A 12,090-nucleotide genomic window follows, 5' to 3' on the forward strand; every position below is an offset into this window, starting at 1 on the left:
TTATTCTGTTCCTCAGGTCTTTAATTCACTTGATTTTTAGGTTCACTTGTTGATAGATATGTATTTGTTGTTCATAATTTTTATCTTTACTTTTTTCTTCTTCCTCTTCTTTAAGAATACCTTTCAGCATTTCATATAATACTGGTTTGGTGGTGATGAACTCCTTTAGCTTTTTCTTATCTGTGAAGCTTTTTATCTGCCCTTCAATTCTGAATGATAGCTTTGCTGGGTAGAGTAATCTTGGTTGTAGGTTCTTGCTATTCATCACTTTGAAAATTTCTTGCCACTCCCGTCTGGCTTGCATAGTTTCTGTTGAGAAATCAGCTGACAATCGTATGCGTACTCACTTGTAGGTAACTAACTGTTTTTCTCTTGCTGCTTTTAATATTCTCTCTTTGTCTTTTGCTCTTGGCATTTTAATTATGATGTGTCTTGGTGTGGTCCTCTTTGGATTCCTTTTGTTTGGTGTTCTGTGCACTTCCTGGACTTGTAAGTCTATTTCTTTCACCAGGTGGGGGAAGTTTTCGGTCATTATTTCTTCCAATAGGTTTTCAGTATCTTGCTCTCTCTCTTCTTCTGGCACCCCCATAATTCTGATGTTGGTACGCTTGAAGTTGTCCCAGAGTCTTCTTACACTATCTTCAACTTTTTGGATTTTTTTTTTTGCTTTTTGCTTTTTTGGTTGAGTGTTTTTTGCTTCTTTGTATTTCAATTCTTTGACTTGATTCTTGTGTTCCTCTATTCTGTTTCTGGGTCTCTGTATAATATTTTTTATTTCAGTCAGTGTATGTTTAATTTCTAGTTGGTCCTTTTTCATATCTTCCAGGGTCTCGTTATATTTATCGGCCTTTTTTAGGATATTCTTGAAAAGCCTTATAACCGTGGTTTTGAATTCTATATCCAGTCGTTTGTTTTCCTCCATTTCTTTCGTTTGTGATCTGTTTCTTTGACGCCGCATTTTCACTGCTTCCCTGAGTTGGTAGGGTAGATTTGTGTGCTAGGTTTCCTATATGGCCCAGTGGGTCGGCCTCCCCAGTTAACCTGAGGTGGACAGTCTTGGTGCACCCCTTTGTGGACTGTGTGTACAGCCTTGTTGTAGTTAAGTCTTGATTGTTGTTGGTATCACTGGGAGGAATTGACCTCCAGGCCAGTTGGCTGTAAGGATCAGCTGTGTCTACGCTGGGAGAAGTTCGGTGTTGGAGACAGCCTTATAGGATTAGACTTGCCAAACTGCAATAGCCTCTGTGCTCAGCTTGGATGGGGTGGAGTCTCAGGGCGGAGCAGACAGTCTTGGCTTCCAGTCAGCCTTGCCTTGTGCGCGTGTGTGCGCGCCTACAGACCTCTTCCTTCCCCGGCTTCTGACTCCCTTCCACTAAGGAAAGCCTGTGGCAACCTCCGCAGCCTTTGTGCGCACTGGCATGCGTGCGCCTGCAGACCTTTGCCTTCCCCGGCTCCCGAGTCTCCACCCGAGAGTCCAGATTCCCCCCACAAGAGCGTGGGTCCCCAGGGGCTCGCCTGGAACTGGGGTTCAGTGCAGTCAGAACTGGGGCTCAGTGCAGTCAGGAGCTTCTGACTTCCTTCCACTAGGGAAAGCCTGTGGCAACCTCCGCAGCCTTTGTGCGCACTGGCATGCGCGTGCCTGCAGACCACTGCCTTCCCCGGCTCCCGAGTCTCCGACTGAGAGTCCAGATTCCCCCCTGTAAGAGCGCGGGTCCCCAGGGGCTCGCCTGGAACTGGGGTTCAGTGCAGTCAGAATTGGGGTTCAGTGCAGTCAGGAGCTTCGGACTCCCTTCTGCTAGGGAAAGCCTGTGGCAACCTCTGCAGCCTTTGTGCACACTGGCGCGCGCCTCCGGAACCCTGCCTGCTGGGGCTCTCCCGGGTCTCCCCCAGGTCTCCGAGTCTCCGGGTGCCTTTCTCTCTACCTGACAGTCCAGACTCCCCCTGTATGAGCCTGGGTCCACGGGGTTTCTCCCAGGACTGGCGTTCAGTGCAGTCAGAACTGGGGTTCAGTGTGGTCGGGGGCTTCCTTTCCCCTTCCGCCAGAGAAAGTCAGCCAGGCTCTCAGCCGCCCTTCCTCTCTGCGTGCACAAAGACCCTTTGCCGTACCTCCAATTCTCTGTGAGCTTTTCTCTTTCCTTCTAGTTGTAGAATTTTCACTCAGCCAGGTTTCCTGTGGTTCTGGATGGTGTCTGTTCTGTCTTTTAGTTGTAGTTTTGAAATTGTTGTGCGAGGCAGCAGTTTAGGTGTTTACCTATGCCGCCATCTTCTTTTCTGACCCTCAATTTTGCTATACCGTATTTCCCTAGCAAATATTTACTAAGTCTGTGTTCATGGGTAAAGGTGAACATACCTAAAAGAAAGAAACATTGTAACTGGTAAATGGCCATAATAAAACAAAATAAAAATCCTACCTGTTTTTTAAAGATTGTCCAAGAATCCTTGGGACATGTAGAAGTTTTAACTTGTCTATTAATTCATATGGTAACAGTAACTTACATATATTGAGTACATTCTCTGAGCCAGGCACTATTCTAAGTGCTTTCCAATCCTGTGAGGTACATACTGGTACAATTATTCTCTCCATTTTATATATGGAGAAAATGAGGCACAGAGAAGAGAAATGAATTGCTCAAGGTCCTGTGCAGCTACTAAGTAAGAGACTCCTGTGTTCACCATCTTAATCACTATGGTCACTGACTCTCATGCAAGTATATTAACTTTGTTCCTCGAGCTTCTTCCTACCAACCCATCTATGGTCTTTCCGTTTTTCATTAATGTTATATAGTGTCAGCCAAGATTTCTCCATTTCAGTTTGGCCCAGATTAATGTGATTTATAAACTAAAATAGGTCCTCATTTACCTCAGTTGTGTCTAGAAAATGATTCCTTTGTCCCTGGTAATGTTTTCCCCTTTATTTACTGATTTTGGAGAGAGAGAGAGAGAGAGAGAGAGAGATCAATTTGTTGCTCCACTTACCTATGCATACATTGGTTGACTCTTTCTTGTATGTGTCCTGACAAGGATCAAACCCACAGCCTTGGTGTATTGGGACGATGCTCTAACCAACTAAGCTACTTGGCCAGGGCTGACCCTGGTAAGTTTTGACTTGAATGCCATACTCTCTTTTTCCAAGAGGTGCCATTTTCACTCAGCTAATAAATGGTGTTATTTCATAGGTTTCCACATTCTTGTAGATGGTGAAAAATGAAGCAGGGATATTGCAGCAACTGGATTACAAAGGACCTTAAAATATCAATGTTAAGGAATATGGACTTCATTCTGAAACCCACTCCCCTCCTGGGATTCCTCTGAAGAGCTTTAGCCAGTGAAGTTCATTTAGATAGATCATTATGGCAACCCCAGTGCAGAGAATGGGCTAGGGGAGGCAAAACTGGAGGTCAAGGGGCCAGTTAGGAAGCTTTTGTAGAATTCTGAGAGATTGGTGGTTTGAGCCAGGGTGGATGGAAAACAAAGGTGGAACCCATGGATGTGAGTAATTGGATACAGGGTTATGGGAGAGGCAAGAATTGAAGATAAGAGCTGGTGTTTGATTGAGGTAACAGGGACGTTCCATATGTAGACACAGGGAACAAGGAGGGAGAACAGATTTAGGGAGGAAAAACTATAATTTTAGCAGGTTGGCTTTAAGGTGGGACATACAATGTACAAGTCTGAGATTTAGGAGGGTGATTCTGGATAGAGACAAAAAATGCAGAAGTTGTCAGTACATGGGGGGAAATCCCTGCTTTTGAGACAGAAGAAATCCTAGGGCAGAACCTTGAGGAAAATCAACATTTAAGAGATGGGCAGAGGAAGAGGAGCCTGAAACAAACAAACAAAAACCCGGGACTTGGGCAAAGAGGTGGAGGGAAAGCCCAGAGAGTACACAGTCAGGGAATCAGGTGAGAGAGTGCTTCTAGAAGGAGTGTGTGGTCAACAGTATCAAATGTTAGGGAGAGCCCCAGTAACAGAAGGACTAGGAAGTGTCCATTGACTTTAGTGACACGGAAGTAGTGAGTGATTAGCTGAGCACAATTTAGGTGGAGCTATGGAGGCCATAGTTGATATAGAGGCGAGCAACTGGTGAGCATAGATATTTGGCTCTAAAGAGGAAGAGAATTATGCCAATCAATTCTGGGGGCATATAGAGCCGAGAATAATTAAACATCTACAACCATTTCCACACCCATTTTTTCTCTTTTAACTTGAAGAGACTTGAGTCTATTTAACTGAAGGGGAGAAATAAGTAGAGAGAGAGAAGTTGAACATATAGGAGAGGTGAGAGGAAAGGAAGAGAGTATGTTTGGAAGAAATGGCATCCATGGCTGGAGGATGAAGATAGCCGCATTGACAAGAGGAGGGACACGTCTTCTACTGAACCAGCTAGGAGGAAGCCAAGATGAGGATGACGGTAAGTTTCTCAATGTGGTGGTGGGAGGAGTTCCTGCCTGGAGTTTCTGCTTTTTTTTCAATGTAAAAGGTGAGGCCATCTACTGCTAACAGTGGGGGCAAAGTTGGGTGGGGGGTAAGGGATTTAAGGAGAAAACAGAAGGCTTCAATTGAATTCTGGGGAGGGTGAGGAAAGAGAATGGCAAAGGAAACCATAGAATTGCTTGGCGGATTGAGGACGGGGTGGCTGGAGACCATGGATTTAGATCCACAGTGAATCCTGTAGTGGTGGGACTTTTCTCTGTGGTAAGCAGCTGCCAGGCCGTGGGTGTAGGGAAAGCAGGGCAGTTGGATCCTATTTTTAGAATATTTAAAGTCTGAGGAGCTTTTTGTACCTGGAGGAGAACACTAACCACCATCTGTGCTTTATTTTTTGCTTAATCTATTTACTTCATAAACCCATTTAAGCAAACATTGTCTAAACATTTAAACATGATTTATATAACCAGCAAATCAAAGTCAACACATTTTACAAATCAAATTATTTAAACATCAACTGTAAACTTAAATCCTCCTCCATATTTTGATAGAATCACCAGTATAGTATGCCAGCTTCTCTAAAAGCATCACACATACCCTACAAAGTTTACCATACTGACCTTTAGTCCTGTTATAGAAATTGGTTTGTAGACCCAAGAGATGGATATTATCTCAGTTGAAACCAAAGTTTGAATTTAGATATCCCAAAGAATATTATATATAAAGAAAACTGCAAAACTGTTTTTCTCCAGTATTTCAGATCTTGCTTTCCAGCATGTCATCAATTTGGCTCAAATGAACTCTTATGAAAATTAAAAAAAAATTTGATGAAGTCTTGACTGGGGCCTGGGAACTGGTTTAACCTTTTAAGATGATTAAAACCTGAGTTTATCTTATTTATCACAGGACCCTTTCAAGCCTACACCTTTTCCACGCATTTAGTGTATTGTAACTAGATGCCTTTTCTTTAAATGATATCAACTTTACACAGACGTCCATGCCTACAACTCTGGAACCTCTGAATATGTTCTATTTCATGGCAAAAGGAACTTCTAATATGTAGTTCAGGTTATGAAACTTAAACGATTATCTAGGTGGGGCCAATCTAATCACATGAGTCCTTAAAATCAGAGAACTTTCTCCACTGAAGTCAGACATGTGGCAGAAGTATAGGTCAGAGAGATTAATGTGAGAAGGACTTGGCCTGACATTGTTGGCTCAAAGATGGAGGGGGCCAGAGCCCTAGTCCTACAACCATGTTGGGAAGGAAAAATTATCCTTTACCTTAATGTATCCTTGACCTTAATGGTGACTACACTAATCATCAAATTAATGAGATAGGTTAGCAGGAGAAAATAAATTAAGTTTAATAACATGCAGACCTCCTGTATACATGGGAGAGACCTAGGATCACTGAGTTAATTCACCAAAATGGTGGAGGCCATCCCTTGTAACACCACCATCAGCCAAAGACAAAGATGTTGGCCATGGAGAGTCAGTTATGGGAGGTCACCAGAAAAAGCACAGTGAACAAGGATAAGGTTGTCATGCAGATTTCAGTCCAGGGCCTTCTCCATTGAGAGTGAAGGTAGGCCTGGTATAGTGAGACAAAATCCTTAAAGACCAGAGATGTCCCTTTCACTTATTTATGCATTCATTGGTTGATTCTTGTATGTGCCCTAACTGGGGATAGAACCCTGTAAACTTGTTATATCAGAACAATACTCTAACCAACTGAGCTACTTGGCCAGCTAGGGCTCTTGAGTCCTTTTATAATAAGCAGGTGATCTAGTAAGTAACATGTTTCTCTGAGTTAAGTGAGCCTCTCTAGCAAATTAAATGGAGGTCACTGGTGACAAGAGAAAAAATTCTGGGATGTTATAAGTTAAAACTCCAGCACCAGAGAGTGAAAGAGACAAAACAGTTAGCCTGTTAATTGCTGTATGACAAAAGACTGCTCACATTCTTGGGTATCTGTTAGAATTTAGGATTAATTTCCAGGTAGCTATCTCTGTGATCATCCAAGAGAGGATTAATTTTGGGGCACCATAGAATCCCAGGAGCCTCCCCTTCTTCTTGCACATGAACTTTGTGGACTCTGTTGCACCCATCCCAGAACTAGCCCTTCCCCCATACCCTTTATCTATAGCTAATGTAAAATCTTTCAGAATAGCTTACAGCTTTCTCCTCCATTTTTGATGTATAAAAACACTGGCAAAACTCCTGGACATTGGATATGTTATCTTTTCTACCTACCCATGCAGAGGTTTAGACTCCATGCCCCACGACCAGTCTTCTTTTTTGCTAGAAATGGCCTAATAAACACTTTCTTTTAAAAAACTCAGCTGTGAAAGTTTTTTTTTTAATATTTTTTTATTGATTTTTAGAGAGAGAGGAAGGGAGAGGGAGAGAAACATTGATGTGAGAAGGAAACATCAATGGATTGACTGCCTCCTACATGTCCCCTACCAGGAATCGAGCCTAAAACCGAGCCCAAAACTGGGGCATGTGCCCTGTCTGGGAATTGAACCAGCAACCTTTCATGTGGATGACACCCAACCAAATGAGCCGCACTAGCCAGGGCGGAAGTTAAAAGTTTGTTGTTTAACCCTGGAACCTAGTCAGTCAATCAGGGGCACAGGTAACAACCTGGAAGGTGTCAAGGAAGGGGTCATTGGAACCTCCAATCTATAGCAGTTGGTTAGAAGTACAGTTAACAGTCTGGGCTTTCAGCTGGGGTCTGAAGTAAAGAGTGGTGGTGCTGTAGGACTGAATCCTTAACCTGTGAAATCTGATGCAAAATCAAGGTAGGTAGTCTCAGAATTGTGTTGAATTGAGCCCAATTCTTGGCTAACCTGCTGGTGTCTTGAGAATTGCTTGGTGTTTTGTGGGAAGCACCCCCCAACCCCCGACACACACACACACACACACATACACATTGGAATTGGATCCAGGAACCCAAAAGAACTGCCATTCATCCCTGGACTCTTATCTGTGATTCTTCTATGTGAGACAGAAATAATCTTCTACTTTGCTTAAGCCATTTTTATTTTGGGCTTTACTGTTGATGTAATATCATTATAATTAGTATGGTAATACAGAGGCTCCCTTTCCCGAGAGATGAAAGATCAAGTTTGAGCAGTGAGCAGTTATCTTTTGGACACTTGACTAATTCATTATCTTGTAACACACTATTAGGCTTTCTTTCTTTCTAATTGTAATGTATGACCAGATTGTGCCAATCAGTCTCTTTCATTCTTGGTACAGTTCCAACCTTTTTCTGGAATTACTCACAGCTTTCTATATCCATCCCTCCCTTATACAGATAAAGAAAAGTAAATGTACCTTATGAATAGTTAAAATATATATTGCATTTATACTCTTCTATTTATCAAAACAAACTAAAAATATCCTATTATATTCATTCGTCACTTCATAGTGACTTTTTCCTTTAGGAATATCACTATGGAAAGTCATAAATTAAAAAAAATTCACCTTGTTCTAATTAACTATGTTATTTTTATTTTGATTATCAAATTGTCACAGAATGCCAAGTGAGTTTTTAAAAATTGGTCCCTTTGCCTTCTCAGCTTTATTCTATACATCCTTGCTTATTGTCTTCAACAACATGTTCCAGGCCTACAGTTATTTGAGATATGAAGCTATTCTCTAAGTAACCCTGAGTCCTTTTAAAGGTGAATAATATTTGAGGCAAAGATCCAGGTGCTAAGAATGCACATCAGATTTTTTTCCTAATGTTGTTTCTATGCTACCTTAGTAATAAAATTGGAAAAAATTATTTCTTTTGAAAACCACAAATTCACATTGGTATTTACTATTTAACTCAAGCATTACTAAATCTTTTTTTTTTTTACTCTAACATACAGTTTTTATTTTTTTAAATTTATTTCTGTATTGATTTCAGAGAGAAAGTGAGGAGAGAGAGATGGAAACATCATTGATGAGAGAGAATCATTGATCAGCTGCCTCCTGCATGCCCCCTACTGGGGATCGAGCCCGCAACCCAGGCATGTGCCCTTGGCCGGAATCAAACCTGGGACCCTTCAGTCCGCAGGCCGACGCTCCATCCACTGAGCCAAGCTGGCTAGGGCCAGTTTTTATTTTTTAAAAAGAATATGTTTTTATTGATTTGAGAGAGAGAGGAAGGGAGAGGATGAGAGAGAAACATTGATGAGAGAGAAACATCAACTGGCTGCCTCCTGCAAGCCCCCCATCAGGGATCAAGCCCGAAACTCTGGCATGTGCCATGACTGGAAATAGAACAGGCAACTTTTTCGTGCATGGGCTGATGCTCAACCAACTGGGCCACGCTGGCCAGCGCACAGTTTTATATTTATTTTCTCTACAATATACCTGCTTGTATCCTGGAGTCTCTAATCCAAACTGTAATGGCATCTTTTATCTTTAGTTATCTTATAGTGTCTCATCAACTATCATTCTCTAGTAACTTTATTGATAGAGTCATCCATGCTGGGCCATTTGGACAGCCAGGTAAGAGAGTGTATAATAATGGCAGGAGAGTGGTTGAAGGAATGCATCATTGAAACCAAGGAAATAGGAAGTTTAAAATGGAGGCTAATATAGCACAGATCAGGGGAAAGAAGAGAGGTTGTGGGATAGTCCAGAACAAGTTTGGTGAAGGTAATTGATAGAGCTGGGAGGAAGGAGGTGGTGGCCAGAACATGAAGTGATTGAACTTCAGACTACAAAGGTTGAGCACTTTTAAAAGGTTGCTATGGTCATTGATGTGTTCCATGCCTGGAGATCTATACTTGTCCACATGTGACCTTCTACCCTTACCAACAGCTGCCCAAGAAAGCACTGTATACCTGCTCTCAGCCAGAGCAAACACACACAAACACACCCCATGACTCAGGTGGGGAGGTGAGGGCCAGAGTCCATTTGGGACCTGTACAGATGAACACCCAGGTTCACTGCCTGCTGGCTGCCCCAGTGTGCATGAAAAATGTGTACCTTGTTCAGGATGGTCACATGTCCCATTCCTGTCCTACCAGCCATAGGCTCTGGGCTCCTCAGTGGCCCTCCCCACAATTATACTGGTGGCTGAGTCTCCTGCCCTAGTCCATATGGTGCTGGCTCAGCTCCTGACTGTGCTGGCAGAAATCCGTGATGCTGGCACTCCTCACAGGAAGGAGCCTGTAGGGTATGATGAGGCCGGTCCATCTGGGCCCTTGTGGGGGTCTGTCAGGCTCACCTGTGCCACCTGTTTCCAAGTAGCACTGAGCTAGAAGCTGGGGGGGTGGGGGTGGGAGTGGGGGAAGGAACAGCAAAGTCTGCAAAGTATCGCAGGACTTTTTACCTGCCAAATCCTGCCCTGATCCTAAGGTTGCAGACAGAGAGATGCAGTGAGAGGTTGTGAGGTCATGTGAAAAGGGGGAGGGAAGTTAGAGGGGCCAGTCCCTAGATATAGCTCTACTCATCACCTTGGGTGTTTGGCACAAGGTCCCATGCAAGAAGGTGGAATTCAGGCAGCCAGAGGGGGCCTTTCTCCCGCCCCAAAGATGTTGCTTCTGGGGCAGGGGAGGGCAGAGGACAGAGGTCAGGGGCTAGATTCCCATTCTTGAAAGGCTTGAGCCCTCAGAGTGGGAAGATGAGGAAGCCAGAGAAGCTTGAATATTTCCAGCCACCCAGCAGGTTTCCCCGACGAAGGCGCAGAGACACCCGGTCCCCGGGGTCCAGGGGCAGTAGCACAGAGCTGGTGGCTGCCTCCCGGGTCACATCAGGGTCATTGGCAAAGGCTGAGATGACAGGCCATGTGTTCAGCATCAGGCTCACCTGAGAAGGGAGACCAGTTAGCGTCTCTACCCAGCCCTTGGCCTAGGACCCCACTTTTCTGAGGGCTACTCCTCTTCTCCCAGCCCCAGCGGGACACTCTGGAACCTGGGAATCTGAGGCTCAGTGCAATCTCCTGGGAGAGCTGAGGGGTAGCCAATGTTACACTCTGCAGTTCCCCCTCTCTCTGCTAGGCAGGCCCTTCCCTCCCTTGCTCCTGGCCCCCCAGGCCACAGGCCAATGGAGGGTCTGCCCAGGAGTCAGCTGGGCTCCACTTATTCCTCCCCCGACCCGAGTCTGGACAATGACAGGGCCCAATGCTCAGGTCACCTGGACAGTTTGGCGGTTGTACACCTTCACCACGTGGAACCTGAAGCTGTAGACACCTCGGACAGGGGCCACGAAGGAACCTGAGGCACGATCAAAGCCACCGCCCTCATTCACCAAGACCTGGGGGAAGCAGACCCTGCTGAATGCGCTGGGGACGCCTGGGGCTTAGGCAAACCACTGGGTTGAGGGATGGGGCAGTGAATAAGGAAAATACGGGGTTGTAAGTAGCTCCCCACAGGAGAAATGTACAGATTAAAAAAAAAATAGTGAGAAAGGGCAAGGAGGTATAGGGATAAGAGTGAAGGGAAAGGAGATGGGCAGCGGGGTAGAGGGGCAATTGGCCACAGCAGGGCTCTCTTTTTAACAGTGGAGTGGGCTTGTATTGATTCCAGGTCCTTGCAGGGTAGGGGATTACCTGGTCAAAATAGATGGCCCCATTGGTGCCGTTGCCTGTCTCCCCTGCTGGCTCATGGTGGTGGCTTCGAACTGCAGCAAATGCCACTCTTCCGGGGGGCGCTTCTCCCAGAGCTGCTCCTCCAGGCCCCCCTGCAGCAGCCCTACCAGGCTCACAGACCACCAGGCACTCGCCCTCCAGGAGAACAGGCTCTGACCCTTCCTGGGCCCATCCGGTCCCCAGGGCCAGAAGCGTCAGGGCCAAGGGCAACCAGGGGTTGGGTGCAAGACCTGGTAGCCAGAGTTGCTTTGCTCCCAGCATGGCTGAGTGGCTGTGACACACAAGTCCTGTCTTCTTGCTACTCCTTTTAGTTTCCACTCTCCTCCAGGCTCTCATCAGCCCTCACCCCACTCCTTAGCCCTCTCTCTGCGCCTCACTGTCACCTGGTCTAAGCATCTCCCTCTCCATACCACTCTGTGCCCCACAACTCTGTCCTGCCTCTCACTCCTGCTGTCACTGCAGTTCCCTCCTCCTTGGCAGGGCACAAAATGACAGCAGTTGGGCTCTGGGAGGGAGAGGAGAGATGAAGCAGCCAGACAGGACGGCTACAGCCAGAACCCCAGGACAGCCTCTCCAGAGAGCACTGAAGGCTGGAATTGGGACGACAGAGAACGTGTGTGTGTGTGTGTGTGTGTGTGTGTGTGTGTGTATTTGCAAGAGTGCAAGAGACAGCTCGTATGGTCCTTCCTCCTCCTCATTCCTCCCCTCTTCAAAATCCCTCACAGCACTCTCAGTGGCACCTTTTTCATTGTTAGAAAGGAAAGCCCTTGTCTTTTTCCCACAATTGTTTTGGTGGAAAAGTACTTGGGCCAACAGTGTCACTCGGCCAGTCACTTTTCCTCCTTGGCCTTCCAATAACTTCACCTGAAGGGCCTGAATTCGTCCCTTTAAAACTCTCTTTACCTCTGACTCTCAATGAGTGGTTCCTCTTTCCTGAGAACTACGGAGGACAGCAGGAACCCAGAGGGATCAGGAGAGACTGTGGGAGACCCAGAGAACTGCGGGCAAGTGGGCGGGGGCCGAGGCCGGCAGCGGGGCGGAGCCTGGTGGGCGGGGGCGGGCTC

The 12,090-nt window shown here is 45.6% G+C and overlaps 1 protein-coding gene across 1 annotated transcript; it reads right to left on the bottom strand.

Annotated features, from left to right (window-relative positions):
• Window positions 1-6,813: 6,813 nt before the first annotated feature.
• Window positions 6,814-12,018, bottom strand: CBLN3 (cerebellin 3 precursor). The gene is made up of 3 exons (XM_080673941.1): window positions 10,988-12,018; window positions 10,573-10,692; window positions 6,814-10,245 (listed from the first exon to the last, which is right to left on the bottom strand). Exons 1-3 carry the CDS (start codon window positions 11,360-11,362, stop codon window positions 10,048-10,050), a joined length of 693 nt encoding a protein of 230 aa, XP_080530067.1. The 5' UTR covers window positions 11,363-12,018; the 3' UTR covers window positions 6,814-10,047.
• Between the last annotated feature and the right edge of the window lie 72 nt (window positions 12,019-12,090).

This window comes from Plecotus auritus (genome assembly GCF_963455305.1).
Source record: "Plecotus auritus genome assembly, chromosome: 1".
Lineage (NCBI taxonomy): Eukaryota > Metazoa > Chordata > Mammalia > Chiroptera > Vespertilionidae > Plecotus > Plecotus auritus.

Bases quoted from the DNA above. Each gene is read 5' to 3' on its own strand.
- CBLN3 (XM_080673941.1), bottom strand. From the start codon at position 11,362: ATGAGAGCCTGGAGGAGAGTGGAAACTAAAAGGAGTAGCAAGAAGACA. The intron at 10,693-10,987 runs GTAATCCCCTAC...TGCTTCCCCCAG, and splicing joins GGGCCATCTATTTTGACCAG to GTCTTGGTGAATGAGGGCGG. The intron at 10,246-10,572 runs GTGACCTGAGCA...CTCCCTTCTCAG, and splicing joins ACAACCGCCAAACTGTCCAG to GTGAGCCTGATGCTGAACAC.